This window comes from Acomys minous (genome assembly GCF_964271855.1).
Source record: "Acomys minous genome assembly, chromosome: 10".
NCBI lineage: Eukaryota > Metazoa > Chordata > Mammalia > Rodentia > Muridae > Acomys > Acomys minous.
This window is the reverse complement of record NC_140491.1, coordinates 106,590,942-106,615,743: the sequence shown is the minus strand read 5'-3', so window position 1 is coordinate 106,615,743 and position 24,802 is coordinate 106,590,942. Positions and strand designations below refer to the sequence as shown.

General features: G+C 46.3%; 1 protein-coding gene across 2 annotated transcripts in view; it reads right to left on the bottom strand.

Annotated features, from left to right (window-relative positions):
* ITGA6 (integrin subunit alpha 6) overlaps positions 1-24,802 on the bottom strand; it is a 71,777-nt gene that overhangs the window by 32,495 nt on the left and 14,480 nt on the right. For both annotated transcript variants that reach the window (XM_084799439.1, XM_084799440.1), the window contains exons 2-5: positions 9,422-9,546; positions 7,743-7,822; positions 5,309-5,564; positions 2,951-3,082 (exon numbers count right to left, since the gene is read on the bottom strand). In XM_084799439.1, coding sequence (XP_084655565.1) covers positions 2,951-3,082; positions 5,309-5,564; positions 7,743-7,822; positions 9,422-9,546 — 593 coding nt within the window. The remainder of the gene's footprint in view (positions 1-2,950; positions 3,083-5,308; positions 5,565-7,742; positions 7,823-9,421; positions 9,547-24,802) is intronic.

Sequence of the window (24,802 nt, the reverse complement as noted above, 5' to 3'; positions counted from 1 at the left end):
TGGGAGCCATTGTGCTAAGGGACTTGACAGGTCAAGGGCAAAGTGGCCGCTCCAGCTATTTGCCTGCTTTCTATGGATATTAAGACTTTTAAAGAACATTTTTAGGCTACTTAGCATTAAATATGCATATATAGCTATTTAGCTATATTAGCATATGTAGGCTATTAGCATATCCAACATGACTTGAATTGTAAAGTAAGTGTTCACCCATCTTAACAATCAATCCAAATCCTATACTGATATTAAAACTATGACAAAGGGAGAGAGCGAGCTGGATACTGAAGCCACCTGAGAATGCTACTCCATATGCTAACTGCTGAGCGTAAGTTACAGGGTGCTACGCTGACCAGTTGTTTACATGAACAACATCTATGGTTGTCAGCCTAGCAGCTAACCAGGCAAGAACAAGTGTTAATCCTGGTAGACATCACAGGGAGCATTCTCCTGAACTTCGGCCCAACTCAAGTTCTCAAGACACAAGCATGCAAACAAAACCATGCATGGTGACTGCAGGCATTTGAGAACCTCACGTCAACAACAGAGGTGAGTCAACTGCCTTGGATTAGTAGTTTACATACTGTGCAAAGGGTCGACAACATTGGAACGTCCAATTATAACCACATGAAGCAGCACCTCAGGCAACCGACACAGAGATTTGCTAGAACAGCAAATGTGTATGCATTGCCAAAACTTTGCAAATTATTCCATCTCTCTGGATATAAAGGGCAGGTGCAGGATGGTGCTATGTTCACCCTTCTTATTGGGTTTTGTTTATTAAAAAAAAAAGCGTCACCACTACTGTTGCAGTTCTCAAATTGTTGAGGTGAATCGAAAACATGATGAGCCCCAAGTTCAGAGCAGGGTGATATAATTGAACCCAGTGCTGAAAACCATCTGGCAGCCGAGCTCAACCATGGCATGCTTTCTGTATGTATTTCACTTGAAATGAAATGGAAAACAAGAAGATTTATGCTCTGTATGGATCAAAAAAAAAAATTTTTTTTTTTAATGACCATGACCAAAGGCAATTTATTTGTCATCGCAGAGGTCACAAACCTAGGTAGCTATTCATCATCACCTCAGGGAACGTGTCAGGCCGCTCCCTGGGAGGCCGCGTTTTATAAACAAACTGATCGGGATCTGTATAGGAAATGCTGGTCAAAAACAGCAGGCCTGTATGCGTGCACGGGGTAGGAGAGATTGAAGAAAAATGATTACGCTTGGTAAGAAGCTGGATTGCGGCGCCATGTCCGACAAGCGGCGCTCCTTGCTGGCTCCCACAGGCTCAGGCGGATCGCCATACCCCACACCCACTGATCTTTTCAAATGAGAACCTCACAGCACAGACCAGAAAAACGTAACAACACACTGACTAGTTTCTCAGACATCTACTTTTGAGGAAACCCATTCTGAAAGAGGCAAATGTATTTGAGAAAACAAACAAGCAAACAAACAACAACAACAACAAAAACCGTAGACATCTCCCTATGTTCTACCAGCAGCTGTGTTTATAAACCCCAAGGGCATCTGTAAGACCAAACAGTTGGGTTGGTTCGTCAGAACAATTAATATTAAATAAAATAATCCCTAAATAGCACATATAAAAAGAGAGGTTGCTGGTTAGTATATGCCCACGGGACAATATCTGTGTGTTGCTGTGTTCCTTGGAGACCCTGTCTCATCCCACGGGGACACCGCCAGACCTCACACAACTCATCTCATTTCCTTGAGTACTTCTCCTTGTTTGGGGAATTATTAATGGTGTGACCTTGAGCTGAAAAATTAAGCTCCCTCAGTAAACAAAGGGAGGGGTGGGTGACAAAGATTTTTAATCGCACTGCAGATACGCAAAGCACTGAAGGCGGTTGGTACCTGACTCATACCCAACAAGTGTCTCATGAGCAGTTGCCGCCGTATGCGGTCTCTGCCGTACACTCCTGTCGAGTGTGCACAGGGGTAGGAACGGTGTATGAATAGAAAGGGGCTTCTTTTTAAAAATAAACAGTACTGTTCACATGTATTTTTACACAGTGAGAATAACTTCGTGTATGTTTACTCTAGCATACTGTTTAGGATTATTCACTTAGCCATATCTGCTTTTTTCCCCCTTTTTTTTATCCTTCCATTGTTCCAGTCATTTCTCTAGTGCCTGTGCATTCCACCACCCCCCTCATTTTTAAAAAATAGGTTACTATGTAGGTTTAGAAGTTTTTTTTTTTACATTTTCCCCCAAGAAATGTACAGTAATTATTCTTTATGTCAACTCGCACCAAGAATTAAAGCTTTTAAAAGCCTTTGTGTAATTACCATAATGCGCAGGAATAATTTAGGACACCATTAGCCATGCAAACAAGCCTCACAGAGTTAAGGAATTGGCACTTAGACACAGTCTGGGTGTTCCCCAAGCTGCGTTAGCAGGTCCTAGTTGGCCTCCTCTGGGGAGCCCTGTGCCGCCCACCGGGCCCTCTGACATGGAGCCCCAAGGGCCAGGCCTTGGAGAACGGCAATCGCCAAGGAAGGATCTGGAAGTCCTGACCCACCACTTAAAAGTAACTTTGTAAGTGGAGCTCTTAAGTATACGTCCAAAAGAGGCCCTGAACGAAGGAGAGGAAGGTCTGCTCTGAACACCCAGGCGCTTCCTCATGGCTTCATGGAGGGCCAGAGGCGGGCTACATAGGCTGCCATGAGCTCACAAGCCACAGCTGCCTTCCCGACGGGAGGGAGCATGATTTTGGGGAGACAGCAGATCCTGTCCCACTTTGCGCAAAACTCAGGCCAGAGGAATCCAGTCAGCAGGCAGCCTGCTTTCACATCACCACACTTACGGAGCAGAAGCAAATATAGCCAGGGCCCTTGGCTCCTGCCTGGCCCGTTCTCAGGCTCTGGGCCCTCGGAAGGAGCCTCACACAGCGGCTGAGAAGGCAGGTATGGCGTCTCTGCTTGTGCCTACCTAGGTAACTGTTGGCAGGGACGGGCACGAGACTCTCGTCATGGTCAGTCTCTCCGCCAACTTCATAGGGCCCGTCTTCAAAGATGTTCATGTCAAAAAAAGTGGTATTCTTTTGCTCTACACGAACGATCCCTAAAGGAATGAAATGGAAAACAACAACAACAACAAATAAAATAAAATAAAAAGATGAAACAAAATAAAATATAGATGGTTCTAATAAATGTTCCTCATGCTAACAAGGAGAACAGAAAGAGAAATCTGGAAGGAGAGACAGAGATGGAAGAGGTGATGTTTAAGATTGCTCAACATGGTCATATAAGTTTTTATGTGAAAGAAATTTGTTCTAGGAAATCTTCAAACTCCTCAAATTCTCATGAACCTTCTTTGTAACACCAAGAAGCTGGATGGAAGGTGGAATGTTTGTTTAGTCAACAACAACAACAACAACAACAAAAACTGCAGAGAACTAAATGGAATGACATGAACTTGACATAAACGATCATTTTGTTTTCTGTAATTCCCTATCAAGCTTCCTTTTCTGTAAAGTGAAATTATTAATATATCCATCTCTTCAAACTGCTTTAAGTGAAAATGTCATCTTTTCAAAATTCTACAATTCTTAAAAATATTTCAGTATATTAAAACTCAAATCACAATATGACCTTTGAAAAGTGACATAGTGCACGTCAGCGTTAGCAAGCCACAAGATATTATTTTCCATGATTAAAATGGACCTAGCTGGTGGGCGTTTTTACTGTCCTGCTTTACAGTATAATGGTCATCTGCTCTTGCCAAAATAAAACTATTTCTAAATACAAAATGTTCTTCAAAGAGGTCAAAATAGCCTGATGGGTTTGGTTATATGAAAAGCTCTGTTAGAGACATGACTGGGGATAAAGGAAATGACTTCCCCAGTGTCATAAGGAATGACTTACAAAGGTCTCTCAAGAGCCATTCCCTCCTCCCCGCCCCCCCCCCCCCCACAGGGTCTCTCTGTGTAGCTCTGGCTGTCCTGGACTCATTTTGTAAACCAGGCTGGTCTCGAACTCATGAAGATCTACCTGCCTCTGCCTCCTAAGTGCTGGGTCAAGAACCATTTTTAATAACAGCTGAAATTACGAATGTGTGTGTGACGACACTGGAGAATAATTGAGCTCAGGACCCCACACACGCAAGGCAAACCCTATATATTGGGCTACACCCCTGGTCTTCTCAAAAGTAAATTATTTTAGAGAGTTTTTAGTTATGTGTGTACGTGTGTGTGTGTGTGTGTGTGTGTGTCTGTGTGTGTGTGTGTGTGTGTGTGTGTCTGTGTGTTTGTATGCATGTGCACCCATACAAGCATGGTTGCCAGCAGAGTCCAAAAGAGGGTCCTGGATCCCAGGGAGGCAGACAGGGTTCAGGTAGTTGTGGGTTGCTGGAAACCAAACCAAACCGTGGGTTCTCTGCAAGACTAGTAACAGCTCTTAAGCACTGGGCCATCTCTGGCTCCCCCCTTCCCCCCCCTCCCCGCCCACATTTTATTCTGAGACAGGATCTTCTTAAAAATATCAAGGCTAGCCTTGAATTTTTGGTTTTCATGCCTCAACCTTCCGCGTAGCAATCTTATTCTGGCTTATGGAAATATTATAATTTATTTTTAATTCCCCAGAAGTTTTATTTCCAAACCAGATGTAGCTTTCTTCATCATAGACTAGAGCTAGGTTGCTTTATGATACAGCAGTTTGCTATATACCGCCTCAATTTTTCAGAGAAACTGATGTTTATTAAAAGAATTGACCAGATTCATCTGATCACAAAATGTGGGTCATTTTCCTTTCTCCTTCCCAGCGCCTCGTTTTCTCACCACAATATAATACTGTCAACCAACCGTACCTCAAATTGCCTCCAATTTTTACCTCAAAATTCTCTGATCTGCCAGTCATCTGTTCTTTTAGCTTAGCATGTTATTAGTCGAACATGACCCATGACCTTCTAAGACATCTACAATGGAATGCCGGTGTTAACACCGTTCTTTGTGGATACCATTCCCTACAACTCGGTGCTCACATCACTGGCTTAAAGAGAACAGTTTTACCTTCAAGTAACAAATATAAAACAGCAAAAAAAAAAATCCCTATTAATTATTATATTCTTAGAGAAAAAAATTAACCACTTCCACTTATATAAAAACACTAACAAAAGGAAAAACCCTCAACCCTAAAACATTTGCATTCCCGTTAAAATTCACAGTAGATTTTAATATTTCACCCCTTTAATAAACACCTTCTAGCCCACTTAAAATGCACTAAACCGTGGGGCACATTATAGAAACTTTATTGATATTCTAATGTGTCTCTGTAGATACTGAGGTCATACCTTTCCAGTTGTAAGTACCCGGGGCTCCGAACACAATGTAATGAAAGTCTTTAGTGAAAGTCGCTGCCACGCCCTGCTGACAAGAGCCAAACTTTTCATGGCCTCTCAACCGGCCATCACAGAAACTCCAGTCTCCTCCGTCCATGTCATCTTCAATCGCAAGATTCTGGCTCAGGACGTAACACCTTCCGAAGATGTCCCGAGACTCTTGCTTTGTATTAACATGCTGCCTTTTCTCGTATCGGTGTGCACACGTCTGCAAACAAGTGTGGATCTCTGTGAGTTCGAGGCCAGCCTGGTCTTGGGGCGTGGGGGGTGGTGTTGGACCAAACCAAACCACAAAAAACTCCACAGACCTTTGGCACTTAGCAATAATGAAAGAGACTGGTTCTAAATAGGACATTAAATGTGTCCTCATCCTGGGAGAGGGTCCCAAAGCAAGCCAAACCCCTGCGCAACGCCTCACCCGCACTCCAAGAGGCCATAAACAAGACAAATGACCCAGGACTTCAGCCATACTCTCAGGGCCTTGGTCCAAGTTATTAAAATACCAGTTCCTATTGCCAGGCGATTCATCTGTAAATTCACCTTTCACACAAGCAAAGGCAACACCATCTCACTACCTTTTCATAATTTAATTGGCTTTTAGTGGCTATAAATAACTATGTTCTGGACAGAAGCATGGGCCTATTTTCTTAGGAGTAAAGCAAGTACAGCTAAAACGAAGGCATTTTCTTGCAGCCAGTGCCATCTCCTTGTGGAGAACTCCAGCTTACACTCTGTGCTCTCAATCCATTCCCTATCACTAAAAGGCTGAAAGAATTACCTCATCAAGAAAGACAGACTAGTGCCGTACTTTGAGCGGGACCCCCGGGCCCAGATCTGCCCATCATAATGTTCTTCTTGTAGGTTTCTAGGACCATCTGGATCCTTCTATTTCCCCATTCTCCCATGCTTCTCTCATCTAGAGTCCCACTAGAATGTCCTTCCCTCTGTCCCAGTTTCCTGGTAAGTGAAGGCTTTCATGGGACATGCCCCTTGGGCTAATACGCAGATATAAGTGAGTATATACCATTTGACTTTCTGCTTCTGGGTTAACTCACTCATTATGATCATTTCTAGTTCAATCCATTTGTCCACAAATTTCAGAAATTCCTTGTTTTTAATAGCTGAGTGGTATTCCATAGTGTAAATATACCACAGTTTCTTTACCCATTCTTCTACTGAGGGACACTTAGGCTGTTTCCATGTTCTGGCTATTATGAATAAGGCTGCTATGAACATGGTTGAGCAAATCTTGTTGTGTGCTGGAGCATCTTCTGGGTATATTCCAAGGAGTGGAATAGCTGGGTATTGAGGAAGCCCTATTCCCAGTTTTCTGATATAGCGCCAGATAGATTTCCAAAGTGGCTGTACTAGTTTGCGTTCACACCAGCAATGAAGGGCAATACGTGTAAACTTCGAACCCCTACCCAGATCTAGCCAATGCACAGGACGTTCTTCACCATTGAGTGGAGAGTGGGGTCTGACTTTCACACGAACTCTGGTGCCCCTTATTTGACCACGTCCCCTGGATGGGGAGGCCTGGTGGCATTCAGAGGAAGGATAGCAGACTACCAAGAAGAGACTTGATACCCTATGAGCATATACAGGGGGAGGAGGTCCCCCTCAGTCACAGTCACAGGGGAGGGGAATAAGGGGAAAATGGGAAGGAGGGAGGAATGGGAGGATACAAGGGATGGGAATAATAATTGAGATGCAATATGAATAAATTAATAAAAAATATTTTTAAAAAAAGAACTTGAAAAGAAAAACAAAAGAAAGACAGACTAAGCCCCGTTTTCACAGGGTCTTCATGGCTACCTTCAATATAAACCAGTCCTGGAGACCGAGGACAGTCCATTTCACATACCATGCTTGGTAAATGTGAGAATCCAGTGTTCACTAAGACTCTCAATGTCCTCAAGTTTCTATACAAACTTTATTATAGCAACTAGACTGTGAAAGAAGAGACAGAAATATCACCATATTCCAGCCTGAACTGCTCCCAGGCCAGCCTACCAATCAGATGCCTTCTGGCTGAAGAGGTCACAGGTAAATGAGAGTAAAATTAATGGTTTTTCTCTACGATCATTCCCATGGTTCGCAGAAACTGCTTCGGCTTTGCTTTTTTTCAGGTAGTTTTAGAGATAGTCACAAAATGTTTATTTACTAAGTTCTTTGGCTCTGGACATTTTAAAGACACATAGGCTGCATAATCAACTCACAGTCTATCAGGCATTATGGGAGAAGCAAAGCTCTGGCTTGTTCTTGGCACCAGGACCTGTGTTAGAGCAGGACGTTTGCTCAAAGGAGGCAAGACTTCTATGTTTTGTCCACTGCCGTGAGCCCATAACCAGCCAACACTGAGGAGGGTGCGCCTTTCTACACTTACCACCACTTTGCCCCCTGGACCTTGACTCTGGACAGTGACTCCCATCCACTGGTCTTCCTTGCTCTCTGACATAGGATCAGCTGCAGAGGAAACATGGGTGACACAGACGGTTAGAACGTGAGTGCCCGAAAGGCTATCCAAACTAACAGGGTAACAAAACCCTAAGGAGCTGTTGTCAAACGTCCCAGACTCCAAGCCCAGCTACTCAGGTAACTTGGTTAATACGGAACACTGATTTCTTATCTCAAGGACACAGAGAGACAGTTGAGTGACTCTTTCATTAAAAATTCTACACGTGAGACATTTGAAAATGGTGTAACTGAGAGGCAGTCTTCCAACAGATGCCTTCAACACAGCCTGTCAAATACAGCATCTGAACTAACAGGAAGTGGGCGCTGCCCCACTCACTCCTCAGTTTTGTATAGAAATCGCGTGAACTCTTCTCAGCTGCAGAGAGAATGCACAGAAATAGCACCACGCACTCATTTCATTATCAACTTCAATCTACTAAACAACCCATATTTTCACTTTCTTTAATGAGAATCAAAACGTTAAGGCAATGGATGTCTATATTTATATATCTGTGTATCTGTAAGTTTTCTGCAGTTAGCTAACATGTCACACTTCCTACTCAGGAAGAACGCCGCCTTATTCCTAAAGGACACAGACAGGGCTGTGAGCACGAGCCTGCATGGCTACTTAGGCCAATCATCAAATCTGGTTTCTTACAAGCTTCTTCTAACACTAATGGCTCTGTCCAACCTATGGGAAACCAGGTAAATTAGCTGGTGACACATATGGACTCCATTAGGACATCTTCCAGCCGCCTGGAGGCTTCCTAAATAAAAAGGGAAACAAGCATGTCTTTCAGAGTCACCAGCTTTGGGTGGGTTAAGAGCCTGGTGCTTAAAAGACCCTGTGGTAGAACAGTGACAGTGTACGGGACTCAACGGCAGAAAGTGTGACACTTCCAGCATCCCATGGGGAAAACGGTCACGTTACATTCAATAAGTATACGGATTTCTAAAACTGGCCTCTCCTGAAGCTTTTTGAAAATTCTTTTGACTGCACCCTAGCTCATCAGCTTGGGTATCACAGTCTATGGGGAAGAGTATTCATGCTGATCAGTTCTTTTTTGTAGAGTGTTCTCAGGGCCAGAGTTGTGGCTTGGTGGTACAGCATTCGATCAGGACAGTACAAGGCACTGAGTGAGAGTCCCGACATCATAGAAACAAACATGGGGGAATGAAAGCACAAATAAAATAAAGTAGGCAGAAGTCTTTCTCCTAAATACTTTAACAGCGGATGGTCCTGCTGACTGCTTGACAGGCACATCTAATTTACTTCACAGCTATGAATTCAACTTTGCAACAATCCCAACATACCGCTAGGTGGCAACATAAACACACCATTTTAGTGAAGCTGGGATTAAACAGAGGCAGCGAATTGGGCCCACTTACTTCAGTGTTGGTTTAGAAAGTATTTTCAGGACAAAGCAAACACATGAACATACACACACACACACACACACACACACACACACACACAGAGTCAAGACTGACAGAATTAAAAGTGGTCCTCTCTGCAAGAATAAATGCGTGTGTCCCCCGCCCTTGCTCGTGGCAAAAGAATCATGGTACAGATAGGCTGGCCAAATAAACAGTGAGGGCAGAACACACCATCGTTATCAAATTCAATCCGCGTGCAAGGTCCCCGGGAGGTGATGTCACAGCTGTACAGGCCCCCTGTTCTGTTCGCCCTCTGTAGTGGAAGTGCTTCCGCCCGAGGTGCCCCCACAAGCAACCTGGCAACAGAACAGAAAGAGTTTAAGGACCAGGATGTAATAATATACTTTAACCGTCTAGCCAGAACCCAGAGCTATGGGCACAAGTCTCTGCCGTGCAGTTCTCTGAACTCTTTGGCACTGAGGAGAAGGGAGGAAACAAAGGCAGAGGCTCTCATGCCTTTGTAGCACAGGCCTCACAGCTGAGGCAGGATGGCGGGGGTAGCCCGGTGCAATTCTGCTGTCTGAAGGACTCTTCGTAGAATGAGCACAGAACACGAGACTCCACAGAACGATTCCCACTTCCAAGGAAGGAAGCAGCCATCATGTCCCATGTAGTAGGCACACGTCAGTTTCCAACACTGGAACCCCGCCTCCTCCCGCCGGAGGTATCCTCCAGGGAGGCACCAGGGAGGCACTTTGACTACACCTCGCTTTGCAGCAGGTTATCTATAGATTCAAAACAGAATCCAACTCTTGTCTACAGCACAGCTGAACAGACTCCTGCAGCCTGCCCCCACCACCCCCTTTTTTCTCCATCAGCTTTATTCAGGACGTAATTGACAAGGAGAAACTACATTTATTTAAAGTGCACTACTTGATGTCTTGTCTCACTGGTGGGCGTGATGCAAGCTCCGCCCTATCTATCACCCAGTCTCCCTCCCACGAAGGATGTGGGATGACATGGCAGGTTTGGGTAAAATATATTCCTCTTCTCTCCCGCTCCAGATTTCCCCTGAGGAGCGAGGGCTCCTAAGCCAAACTCGTGGCCCTCAAAGTTCTGTTATTCCTCCAGCAAAGGGGCTGGCTCCCCGTCTGCTTCACAGCCTCTGGGGGTCAGCTTACCTAAGGGACAAACGGTACAAGAGACGGAGAGAGAACACACACCTGACCACACAGAGAAGCAGAGGCCAGAATTTTGAGGTATGAGGCTGCAAGTGGAAAAACAGCTGGGCATAGAAGCCCATCTGAACAACGAACCCTCTGAAGGGAGATCAGGCCACACTTGGCCACAGGAAGCCTACAGCGTCAGGTGCCAAAGGAGGAAAACAAACACCATCTGAGCATCCTCACTGCCTCTTCCTTGCTGGGACGGGTCCCAGTAAAGGAGTTGATGTATTAACAGCTATGCTGTTGCAGGTGCAACCAGGCGAGGGGAATCCCATCTGCCCAGCAGAAACAGACGCACAATGTTGCCTTCTGTAGGGACAAGCGGCTGCCTTTCCTCCCAAAATGCCCCTCTACACTCCCACCCCTCCCAGCCCCTCCCCCCCCAAATCCCACAGTTATCACTGCCAGCTTCTACCTCCAAGTCCTATCCTACATCAGAAAAGATGAGACAGCACACACCGAGGCACAGGACTGAAGTGGAGATTTAGGGGAGTAAATTGTCCCCGGGTCCCCAAATTTCTCAATCAGTAGGGGGTATAGGGAGGCCAGGTAGCAGGGGTCTGGCTATTGGAGTACCACCGTCCCGTTCCCAGGAGCTCTCCAATACCTGAGAGATGAGATGGCCCTAGGCCGCAGTGAACTGCAGTGAATGGGTTTAGATGCTTGGCAGATGTGGGGACAGACCTGCTGCGCAGCTGGAGGAGAAGTAACAGCCGAGCTAGGGGCACAAACCAGAGCTAAGGAGCCCTCACTTTCTGATTCTCGGCAGAGGTTAATTATGAAGCCTTTGGGCCTCACAGCTAGGTGCCAGCCAGGACAAAAAGTACCAAGAAACAGTGTCTCTGTCTCCACAGGGCGCTTCCCAAGAAACAAAAACACCGAAGACATTTAAAACTGGGCCAAAAGAGCCAACCTATTATACCAACGACATCTTGAAATAAAAACTGCTGTGTATGTTGACAGAGGTTAAGACTGACTCCCTAGGGGCAGAAGGGTAAAGGTAAGCCACCACCAAGGGGGCTCTGAAGGGCAGGCAGCTCAGACAACTGCACCTGTTTCTCCTTCTCTTTAACCACTTCCTCCTCTACACACCCAAGGGGGCTGCAGAGGTGTGGCAGGCTGCTTCCTGTTTACCGCACTCCACTCGTCCATCAGCCACTTACCCCTTCAACAAACACTGCCCAGGGATGCCTAAGGAATGGCCTCCCAGGTAGCTCCCGCCTCCTAAAACTCCAGCGTGGGAGCACTTGATCAGTATGTAGCTCATAAAAGGGCACGGAGCGAGAGGCGTCAAGAAGGTAAGCCCTTTGTGGAAGGAGGGCACCAAGGAAATGAAAGCTGACGTGGGGGCAGCACAACACAGGCAAAACTGGCCTTGCTTACAAGGATGGAGCCAGCCCAGTGGTCCTCAACCTTCCTACCGCTGCGACCGACCCTCTAATAAATACAGTTCCTCACGCTGTGATGAGCCCCAACCATAAACTTTCGTTGCTGCTTCATAACTGTCGTTTTGCTGGTTATAAATGGTTATGAATCTGATATGCAGAATATCTGATGTCAGATGTTTACAAATGACCCCCCCCTGGCTCCCCACTCCCCCCGTGAAAAGGTCATTTGACTCCTGGGAGGGTCGCGACCCACAGGTTGAGAACCTCTGAGCTGTAAGCATGTAAATGTGTAGAGTTTGAACTGGCCCAGGGGAGAGGTAACAGATGAGGCCTCACAAGAGCTTGCGTACACAGCCATCTCTTGAGCCTTTCTTGGTTCCTACATGGGACAGAGACGTCAAGGTTTCCTGCAACACGAAAGACTATGGAGACACTGGAGAGGTGACTCAGTGGTTAGTGCACTGCCTGTTGTCTAAGAGGAGCAGAGTTCAGAGTCTAGCACTAAGCCTGTAACTCTAGCTCCAGGGTTCCCACCAGCCCCTTTCTGCCCTCCACCGGCACCTGCACACATGAAGCATATATACACACACGTGACAGGCTGATAAGACACATTTCAGATGCATTCTGGGAGGAATTGGTGGAGGATGGCACGTGGGTCCCTGGGCGGCTGCGGAGGGCAGGTCGGCCAGCAGAGGGCGCCTGCTGCACCGCTCTGCGTTCCAAGGCTGCCCTACGCTAACCCTGTGTGAGGCAGGTCTCAGAAATGGGTGTGTGAGGTCTCCCCAACACTCAGGAATTGGCGCGAGCTTCATTCTCACATTTGCCCTGTCTGGTTCGGAAATTTGCAGAAAGGTTCTTAATCCCACTTGGAATCGGCCTTGAATGTAGAAGGTCACACACAGTCCATTAGCTGGACTGTAAAGAACAAATAAATGAGCAGAACTAGACCGGGATGCACACAGTGACACCAGGGGACAACAGCCTACTTCAAATCTAAGTCACTTTAGGTCACGGTGTAGGCTAATGCTAAGCACGTGCTGATGCTTGAGCTGCCAGGTCCCTGTAGGTGTCAGAGGGATAGCCCGTTCCAATCCCTCAACCCGTGCCAAAATCTGGTCCTCCCAGTAAGGCCTGGGTCCTGGACTGCCCAGGTGGTTCAGCCAGAGGACCCGTTGCTGCGCGGGCACCACTGTGATGACCAGGTCAACACGGAGGACCAGAGCTACAGTCTCTAGTCTCTAGTTACACTGCGCCCACTCCTTTCCCTCTTTTTCTCCTCTCCCTCACCTCCATCCCCTCCCCTCCTTGTTTTTTGTCTGTTTGTTTTGTTTCTAGACGGGGCTTCTCCGTGTAGCCCTGGCTGTCCTGGAATTCACTCTGTAAACCAGGCTGCCCTCAAACTCAAGAGATCCTCCTCTTGGGATTAAAGGCGTGCGCCACCACAACCTGAAACTGTAACTTGAACTACAGCAACAGCTCCGCATTCTGACAGACACGCTGGGGGCGGGGGCGGGGGTGGGGGGAGGAGTCAGTCAGGCCTGGTAGGGAGGGAAATGGAACAGCATCAAAAAATCTATTCCAGTGCCAGGTGTGGTAGTGCACGCCTTTAATCCCAGCACTCGGGAGGCAGAGGCAGGAGGATCGTTGTGAGTTCGAGGCCAGCCTGGTCTACGAAAGAGAGTCCAGGACAGCTAAGGACTGTTACACAAAGAAACTCTGTTTCGAAAAACCTTAAAAACAAAAAACAAAAGAAAAACAAAACAAAACTATTCTCTTATCCCGTCTAAAGAAGGAAAGTCGACAAACACAGGGTAAGCAACCTAGTTTCCTACTAGGAAAAGCCACTTTTTCAAACTGCTTGTCTCAGAGCCAGTAGACAGCTACTTTATACTGAGTTTTATTATTTTCCTTTACTTGGATTTTTGAGGCAGGATTTTCCTCTAATTCACCATCTTTTCCCCTCAGCCTCCCAGGGCTGAATTAGACTTGAGCCACCACGGTCACGTTCCACCAAGTTCTCACGCTGCACTGGAATAACTCCCTGAAAATTTCAACATACTGGAAAAAAAAGACAAGACTCGGGCTGGAGAGATGGCTCAGCGGTTAACAGCAGTGGCTGCTCCTCCAGAGGACCCGGGTTTGGTTCCCAGTACCCACACTGGCGGCTCACAACCATCTGTAACTCCGGTTCCAGGGGACCCAATACCTTCTTTTTACTGCCACAGAAACCAGACACACATGGTACACATTGTACATGGAGGAAAAAAAAAAACCCCAAACCTCAAAACCTGCAAAATCATCTTCACAAGTAAGAATAAATTTAGTCATCGTAAGATATTGCCAAGAAGGATGGTAGGAACTCAGAATAAGACATAAATGGAGATCTTCAGTGAAGACCGTGACTATAAGCTAAGGCCCCTGGATCCACCACCGCGGTCTGAACAAGCTGTTCTAAGCAAGCCAGGCTGCCACTCGGATTTTTCACATCTCCCCCAGTAGCTGCTCTACGTTTGTATAACTATTTCAACCAAATGCTCTACACACTGGGGTTCTCTTTAAACTTTAAAGACAAGAGCAGCTTTGCGTCATTGTCTTTGGCGGTAATTCATTTCCTTAAGGATTAAAGAGTGCGCCTCGAGCTACTCAACTCTGTCTCGGGAAAAGGGAACTATTGCTTCATTAGGACAAGGGCACTGTTATTGCTTAATTTAAGGCTCAGCCTTCCTAGTTCATTTAAATGAAGACCTGAAAAATCAGGAGTCGGCATTACTAACATTCAGGCCATCTTCAAACTAAATATCTAATTTTTAGTAAAATAATAATAATAATAATAACAACAACAACAACAATGGTAAGAAAGAAAAAATAAAGAACTTAGCGTGGAAGTAACAGATGCTAAACTCATCCCCGGCTCCAAAAATTGGGCAACTCTCTTAACTTTTATCCTAGATTTAACTTCTTCAATACAGATTATGTTTATTTCTTGACTAACCAGTGCTGGCCCTACCATCAGAAAGGGAAGCTATAAAAAACCACTTGGACTTCTGGTTCTATCTGCCATGCTACATTTTAATTTTCTTGAGCTTCTATTTTCTTCTCTAAGTCCATGAGATGACGCTAACAGCGCTTCGCTCCTTCCTCCCAAAGTGTCCCCTCCGTTTTCCCACGTCCTACCATCTGCCATTCTTCATACACAGTCAGAGCTGAGCCACCTCCTGTGACCACAGCTCATCCGGCACCAACAGACTGATATCAAAGTTAAGTGTGGTAGCACTTGGAGGTGCTGCCCACAGGGTGCAAGAAGACTCACGAGGCACACCCTGATACCTGATCATGGTCCTGGGACAGCAAGAAAACAGCTCATGCCTCCTGCACCATGGCTTCCAGAAGGTCTAGCTCCATGCTGTCAAGGAGCTAGAGGCGCTCTTGTGCAGGGAAACTTTGCTGATGCTGGTTACACTTCCTCCATTATAGAAAGAACAGCCTACCTGGCCACCAGTGGCAACAAAGAAACGAAGAGGTGGCTCTTGGTAGAACATAGTCAGGCATATCCGCCCACTGCGGCCACTCTGCCCGCTCCTAGCAAAGTGACTAAGGCTTTTTCTGTTAACACTGCACAGAGTGGGGAGGAAAATGACCTTTGGCACAGTCCCTCTCTTATGGTATCATTTCTGGGTTGGGGGGAGGGGTTGTTACAGAGCAGGTAGATCACCCTCTTCCTTTAACCAGGCCCTGCTCGAAGGAACCCCAACGTTACCAGGTTCTTCCCTGTTAGGGGAAACCTGGGGTTTGAAGAGCCTGGCACAGGCCCGGACAACCAGCTTGCTATCCAGGGCCATGGGTGATAATGCACTCATTTTGTATAGCCCAGGCTGTGCAGAACTCACTCTGCAGATGAGGCTGTTCTCGAACTCAGTGATCCAGACGACTCTGCTTCCTGGGTGCTGGGATTAAAGGTGTGCGCCGCCACCGCTGCTGCCACCACCACCACCACCACCCAGCAATGCACTCATTTTGTGTATTATCCAGACTTTTTCCTTGATGTTGAAGGTCAGTGTCTTTCTCACACTGAGTGCACATCACACACCTAAATGAATGCAAGTAGTGGAGAAAAACACCAAGAAAGATGCCTTGGTCATCAATGATACAAAGTTCCTATGAACGTAGATGAAATAGTGAATTGAGACCATCTGATTGACCAGTAACTTATATAAGCATTTAAAAACATATTATGCTGTTCATTTATGGATAGCTTTATTTATATCTTATGAATTAATTCTACTCAGAGTCGTGGGCTTTGACAACACTTCAGGGAGTGCTGACTAGCCCAATTTCCTAGAATAGTTTATGTCCAAGGCTTACAATCATGGTGGCAAATAAATCATGGGGAATTTGTGAGCTACATCTAAACATGAGCCTCCTCCTCCTCCTCCTTTCTTACTCCTCCTCCTTCTCCTCTCCTCCTCCTTCCCCTCCCCTTCTGCTTCTCCTCCTCTTCCTCTTCCCCTCCTCCCCCTTCCTCCTCCTTCTCCTCTCCTCCTTTTCCTCCTCCGAGTCCATTGTTAGTTATTCATTTTGATTTAAAATGTTTTAAAAACCAAAGCTAGCCTCTACAATATACACATTTAAAACTGACTGAGGTGTTTGGGGGCTAATGCATTCATTACAAATGGAACCTCATGATTCGAAGTCAAGTAATCCTGGTGACAGTTGTGTCACAGACAAGTAATCCCAGCACTTAGAGCTGAGGCAGGAGGAGCTTGAATTGTGAGTCTGAGGTCAGTCTAGCCAATTTTTCTATGAGAACAACTTTGTAGGACCTGGAGCAGAGAAATAATATATGCATATAATAATATATATAAATTCTGCATTCTATTCAAGGCCGAAAGGAAAGCAACTTTCTAAGACCTTTCTATGAGACTCCATGTGCGGACAGGTATGTTAGGAGGAGTGGGGGACAGCACTAGGCCCTTCCACAAAGGCCACACTGGGTCACCAAACTGTTCCATGCAATAGTTCCATTCCTAGGCCTTACCATGGCTGGCTGTATGTCCAGGTTTCACTAAAGCAGGCCAGTACCCACCTTCCCCCCCCCCCCCAACACACACTTTTTTTTTTCCCACTCAAAAAATTCCCAGGTTAAAGACTAGTGATAGTCAGCCCAGCCTCGGACACAAAGCTGGCTGGAATGTGCCCTGTACAACATCTATTCCCTAGCGAGTATCACACCCAAGTCACACTGTGTGATGGCATTTGACCACAGTAAGACATAGCACACAGGCCTGAGAGCTAGCTTTGCCCAGAAGCCCTGTGGCCAGGCTTCCTCATGGCTGGACTGCCCAAGGGTAGTCTGACCAGTCACCAAAGCTCCCCAGGTCCTACAAGTAACCCTGCTTCCCCACACTGGGGCTCAACAGAAGGGCCAGTGGCTAACAAGAGTGAGCCCACTTCTTCACCAACCCCTGACCACTGTAAGTATATACAATAGCCTAATAAGACTAAGGAGAAACGTTGTCTTTACTCACCTCTCTAAAATTAATTTGCTCCCTGCCCCCACCATTTGTCCTTCTTACCCCGGAAGAAGTACAGGAGGCATTAAAGTTTGCCCACGCCAAGCCATGCCCCTCAGTGCCTGCTGTTGGACTTGCAGCTCACATTAGGCTTCCCAGCCACTATACATATTTTAAATTAAACTTTTACTTTTAAATTATTTTTAACTTTAATAACTGGTTTCATGCTAACATTCTCACACATATGTCATTTTTCCTTGTAGTATTTCCCCTCATACTTTCCTATCCCTATTCCTAGGTCCCTTTTCTCTCTCCAAAATAATCCCTTTCCTACATAAATAAAAATATCTATACACACATATATTTGTAAACACATATACATACACTCATTTATACAAATGTACATATTCACATAGTTTTAAAAAAATCTAGATTCCACACTTCTTATTTTTAAAAAGGGCTATAAAATCATTATTTCTCCCATTTTGGTCACTATTTGGAGGTCTGAAATTACACCTGAGAACTCAGCTTTCACAGAAAGATGTATCCAACAGTACAGAGCTATGCTCAGCAAAACATTATTCCATTTAGTTTGTCCTATTTTATCAGTCCTAAGAAATCATTTCAAGGGGCTGGAGAGATGGCTCAGCGGTTAAGAGCACTGGCTGCTCTTCCAGAGGTCCTGAGTTCAATTCCCAGCAACCACATGGTGGCTCACAACCATCTAAGTATCTAAGTGATCTGATGCCCTCTTCTGGCCTGCAGGTATACATGCAGGCAGAGCACTGTATACATAATAATAAAGAAATCTTAAAAAAAAAAAAAGGAAATCACTTCAAAACAACTTAGAGGGAACTAAATGCATACATATTGGCAAAACTTGAGTTTTTGTCCAGGGAAAAGCCATTGCTGCTCTCAACTATGGCATGGGTGACCACGGTGAGACATAGCACACAGGCCTGACCTAACCCCCATCGCTGCCCTCGGCATGAGCCAAGCTACCATGGATATTCAAGGAGACCCTTGAGTTGGGGCTAGGTGTGTAACAAGATGCCAGGAGCTAAGTGGCCAGAAACACACTATCTCGTCCTTTAGACTTTCTCAGCTGCCACCCTCCTGGCCTTAGCTGGTCCTTCATTGGCAGGGCCAGCAGGACAGTCTCAAATCCCTTTTGCCCCTTCTTCTCCAGTATGAAGGTTCTTCCCTGCAATCCCTGAACCTGTCTGCCCTGAACCTGTCTGGCTCATTTTCGTAATGGGAAGGCAGCTAATCCGAAAGCATTTTACAGACCAAAACATTCACAGTCTTGGCGAGTCGGGACACAGACGCAGCAGGGACCAGTCTACCTGCCTTAGCAGGAAATCTAAAGTGGCCGCTTTCTCAGATTCACGTTCAGTTCCACTCAGATACTAAGAACTTGAACTTTGATAATGATCTTGATTTAAAAAAAAAAAAGTTGGGGTGGGGGCGGTTTGAGTCCTTCTAAAGGGCTGCACCCCACAACCACAGCCGGCTTGCCTCACACTCCGGCAGCCAACAGCTTTCTACCCGCAAAGCCCCTCTCTGTCCCGCACCCTCCAGTCTATGCCAAAACCTGCTGGGCCTGCCCCTTAGCTCTCATATACCTTGCCTTCATTGTAATGACCAGAGAGAGACACCTGGCCACTGTCTTCCTCCCTCACCAGAAGGCCACCTTCACGGGGCCAGAAGCCATACGTGCTGTTCTCCTGTGTCCCGTCCCCCCCATACACACACACACAGCGGATTGTCTGGTACACAAAGGACACTTAATCAATAGCAAACTAAAAATCAAGTAGGTTACACAATTAAAACAGAGTCCAGTTTCAATGACCCAGACGTAACACTCTGAGGAGCCTTTAGAAGAACGTCCTTCTTCTCCCAAGGGTGGTGAATCCCACCTGAAAACCTAGTAAAGATTGGCTTTAATGTTCTAGATTCTATAACTGGCTATGTGCCTGTGCTCAGATGCTGGGGGTGGGGTGGGGGGTGGGGCAGGCTCTTCACTGCCTTAGAACCGGGCGAAGCTGGCCTGACAGGCTATGCATGCTTCATGGAAGTAGCAGTGCCTTCTCCGTATGTTTGGCTTTAACTATGCCAATTTAAACTTTCTGTGTCTAAAATGCTGCCTTTTACTTAAAGAGAGGCCCGTTAGTGTGGTTTATGTGCAAAATCAAATGTATTTAAAAATAAGAGAAAAACATTAGCATATTAGGCAGCTCAGAGTAGTGACAAGCCCCCCTCCCCCACCCCAGACAAAGCATGAAACAGTGGGCCACTGGTGAACCCGGCTGACGATGGCATTGAGAACAAGAAGTGTCAGGGCATGGCTTCACTGCTGGCATTTCAAATGGTGACAGAGAAACATGCGACAGCACCCTTCCTATTCTCTGTCCCCTTCTCTAGTGCAAAGTCCCCCCAGCCGTCCTGAGAATAGCATGTCCACTTTGATTATTCCCAGCGTGCCCCACGAGAAAAGGCTTAATCCACGCTGGAGAGAGAAGAGACCTATGGGTCTGTCCTTCACTTCTCTGTGAGTTCAATTTGACCTCATAATCCAGTTCAATTAAGACCTAGACTGGGTGGTGGAGGAAGGACATCAAAGTTGATGTATATGTTAAATACTTGCCAGATTGGCCCTCATCCTGGATGGCACTGGCAGCCGCTGTTCCATTGACCCTCACTCTGGGTGGCACTGGCAGCTCTCTTCCATTGCACAGTCTCTTTCCCTCAGGCCCTATCCATTTATTTACAGCCCAGAGCTCACCTCTCAAGACACCCAAACTCAGACACCCAGGAACTTATCACCCCGACTTGGCATCCCCCGATATGTCCAAAACAGATCTCGACTTCTCCAGTTCTCCATGAGCTTTTCCTGGGGGTGGTAAACTCATCTACCCAGGCCTCAGGACAAAAGCCAGGGGCCAGCCTTGACTCACTTCCCCTCACACCAGCACCTTCTGCATTTTACTCAGCATCTGGCCCCTTCTCAGTCGTTGCTCTGTGATGACAAAGGCCCGAGCTAGCATCGGGTCATACCTGGGCTACAGGAGTGTACTTTGACCTGGTCAGTTTGCTTCCACCTTTGTCCCACCTCAGCTCAACATCCGCAGAGAAGCCCTGTCCTTCCTACGCCTCCGTCCTATATCACCGCTCTGTCCCGCCGTCCTCCAACAGCTCTCCACAGTGGCTTAAGAAGGCTTCCAGAAGGCCCAGCCCCAAGGGCCTGCAGTGAGCTTCCTTGCAGACCTTTCTCGTCCTGCGCAACCCACTGTCCTCATTTGCTCTGTAATCTCTGCGACCGCTTCCTTCAGCTGAGAACACTGTTGCCTTAGATTTGAGAGTTGCACTGTGTCCTTCTGTCCCGCTTTGGGTACCCCAAAACAATTCAAACAACCCCTCTTTCAGAGAGGATCCCTCCTTCGTGGCTTTGGCCACCCACACACCCCCCTACATCTTCCTGCTGAGTAAATCATCCCCACCTTACCAGGTCCTGAGATGACGCCATCCATCTTTCCTCTACTGGAATGCTATCAGTTCCATGACGGAGGAACTCCTGTCCCCTGCATGCAGCACCTAGAGTGGCCCTGAGCACTTCCCTGGCATCTAGGTATGGCTGTTGACACACCTCCATATTTCTCTGGGCATGGCTGGCGGAAAGCCCAAATGATGCGCCAACTACCCACATGTGTGGGACACCGGACTACCACATGCATCCCCATGTCCACGCGGCTGCAGGGTAGCCGCCTCCATCTTCCAGAAAAAGAACCCAAGACTCAGACATTCCTGACATGGGTAGGCCTTCCAGCCCAAGGCCCTTCCCGCTGAGCCACATGCTTCCTGCTGTAACAGGGAGCCACCACGCCGTGATGGAGGCACACCTTGCCACCCAGCCCAGCCACCCAGTTCTCTTCAATCCCTTGGCACAGCCTAGCAGTGAACCTTTGCTTGCTTCCTGCTTCCTGATACGAGCGCCCCCTGATACACACCCAGAGAAAGCTGCTTATTTCACCATCCCCAGGGCCGCAGCTCCTAGCTTTACCTGGGAATCTGCCTCCCACACCCCACCTTGTCAAAGCAAACCTCGCTGGGCCAGAGTCTCTCCCACCACAACTCATCTCACTTATCACCAATTGAGGGCAGGAACCTGGGCCCAGCGTTTAATAACCCCTACGGCCAAAAGTAACAATTAAAAAAAAAAAAGTCCTCTTTAACTACACTAACTGGCTGATCCAGTTGGACAAGTATGAGCTAAAACTTTGTGGTAGAGTAAAATCTGTCTACCTCTAGCATGTTTTCATGGTCACAGAGAAGCTGGTAACAGAGCTAAAGCCACAACCTCCACTCCAAACACCAGAAACCTCCCCCAAGAACAGCATGCCCACCTCCAAAGCAGGGCATTAAGCTATTACTGCACTAAGGACACAGGCTCTCCTGGTCCATGCTCTTGCTCTGCCCTGAACCCAGTGGACGCTCTCAGTACTGCCCCCTTCACTAATGTGCACCCGAGTTTAAAGAGCACGAGAACTGGCCCAGTCACGTGACTGGATAGGTGACAACACAGAGTTGGGCCCAGCACTCCCTAGCTCCCAGATCTTGCGCCGAACCACTAAATCCCTAGTCTACTTCCTGCTTGGCTAGATAGCATCACTCAAAACGCTTCAATTAACCATTCAAAAGAATATTTTATTTATAAGAGGCGATTATAATTAAGGCCTACTAAGTGCTTTATACTCACCAGGGGCACCAAGAAATTATTTGTTGTCTTTGACTTGATCACAAGACCAGTAGTTTGGTTGTGGCCTTCTCAAAAATTCTCAAGAGCCTTTCCCCTGTCTCTGAGAAAGCACGCTGGAACTAGCCCCAGGTGCCGGTGACCACGGACCGCATCTGCCAGCTAAGCCTGAGGGCTCTGCTTCCTACCTGACCTGTGCAGGTTCCTACAGGCGTTCCTCTGACTAACAGCAATGGGGTTAAGGAATAAAGGGTCATCCAAGGCCGGACCTGTTTCTGTTAACTACAATGCACGAATGCATGACTTCTGCGGCTCAGAAACTTCTACAGTGGGGCTGAGAGTCAGATCCCAAGCACTGACTCACAGTTAAGGGAGTGCCAGTGCAAGTGGTCAGGTCCTACCTACCCTGGCATCTGTTTTTGGTGTGCCCTTGGAGCACTGGCCCTTGCTGCTTGTCTCCCGTCAGTAAGGACTTTTGTCATCCCTAGGGAAAGGAGTATCAGCATCCTGTATAAACCTAAAACCAGTTCATTTAAAAAATAAATTGATGTACTGAAAAGCGTTCTCAGCTGACAAAGCACCTCAGAATGACAAGACACCATCAAAGGCTACAATAAAAACACTGTCTTCTAGAGTCTGAAAAGGAAAAATAGTTAAGTTCCGAGTTGTAAGGACTGTCTCTAAGCAACCCTGGGACTTCAGATCCCGGAGTGGCTGCAGGAGCTTGTCAAACGTGGAGTTTACTCATGTCCTGGATGTCTGACTTTTCAGTTCACAATCACATTTGTCCTTCACTTGAGTCCAGTCTCTGGACTTTCCTTTCAAGGAACCAGACTGGAAAACTACATAAGCTGGACCTGTGACCTTCACTCTTGACACATGATGGCTGCCTAGCAAATTTCTATTAAGGGAATATTTACTTTACAATTACTCATCATTTTTAATAATTTATAACCAGGAAACTATTTATATGCCAATACATAGGAGCAATAGAATCAATGTTAACCAAGTTTCTTAGCAGATGTTAGCAAATAGCTCATATTTCATTTGCAAAGGAAAAAAAATAACTACATTTCATCATTTTTTTTTTCAGTAAAATGTTTTTAATAAAACCAGGAAGAGATAAAGTATATCTAATACCCTCACACCCAGCTAAGTGCCATACCCACTTGACTACCTTTTAGAAGCTTAGGAAATCCAAAGTTTTCAGTGTTTTAAAAAGGAAATTAATAGGCTCACATAGCTTGTTTTCTAACTGCGATAACCAAAGCAATCAAGTTAGCAGCTGTGCCAGGGGCTGCTGGCCTGGGCCAAGTACAGGTTCCCTCTTTTTCCATGGTTAAAGGCTTTTAGCTGGACATAAGACTACCCAGAGGACAACTTCTCCAAGCCCCCCTTTCCTGATGGACACGACACACTGGGTCCTGCTGAATGAGGAGTCTATGGTGGCTTCTGAGAAGCTTCCTTAAGAGGAGGTATGGTAGACATGCACCTGTATAGCTTTACTCTTCCTTTCTTTCAATCCCCGCCCAGAATAAACATGCCGCCATCTTGGATAACAAGGCTAAGGACCCAATGGAGGAATTGTTAGATAGTGAGTCCCAATACCCAAGACCAGACACCCAACCTACAGTAGGCCAGGAAGGCATCAAGCAAAAATGCAAAATTCAAAGGGGGTTTTCAGGATTTTTTTTTTTCATAATGGGTATCAGGCCTCATACACAGTAGGTAAATGCTCTACCACCATGCTACACCCTTGGCTGGGCCTTTTTGTTTCTCGTAAGCCTAGACTTAGAAGTAGAATACTGTGACGAGAAAAGTGAGCAAACTTAAACTCCACATAATCGTGACAAGAACCAAATAATGTATCTAAACAATTACGTTACTCAATGACTCTACTGCACTTGGATATTTACAATATTTAGGGACCAGACTGGTCTGGGAACCAGTCAACTAGCCCAGAAGCTACCTACCGCAGTGAGTATTTCCCTTTTAGTTGCTGGGTGGGGGGAGTCAGGGTTTTCAATGCAAAGAGTGGACACAGCAGTGCAGAGGATCACGCAAGCTGTCTGGAGCAATATTTACTAGAATGGCAGTACTCCCCTATTTTCACACCTGGTACTACTGACTCACATATCCTGGGTTAGTCGGCTGTGGGCCTGTTATTACTGAGGTAATGTGGTACATGCCTGTAATAGTTACCATTTCCAGAAAGCCTGCACCTTGTCATCTGTACCGTAACTGCCAGGTAGAGCAAGGCCATAATCAGAAATAGTAAGGGAGCTCCTGGAACATATGTGTATTGTTAGTGTGGTATCAGCACGGACTGTACGAAGCGGCCTAAACCTATTAGTGCTTAATGGTCAAGTGAGATAATGCCTAATCGCCCTGCAGAGGACCACATTTCAATACAAATTACCCTTGGGGACCAAGGACATCCAAACCATTTTTTTTTCAATACTTGTACAACAATGGCTGCCTCTAGGACCAGCAGGGTGACTATACACCTAGCACGAAAGTGTGACTTTGACTTTACAAACTCTTTGTACCATACAACTACAATAAATTACAAATGTAATTTAAAATATGCTGTCAGCCAGTAGACGTAAGGAGTCACTGGAAATCTTGCAAAGAAAACAGCAGGTAAACTTTGTAATTGCATAAGACAAGATTACACATGCTATCTCTGTACCATTGGCTACTGGCAAAAAAAAAAAAAAAAAGTCAAAGATTAA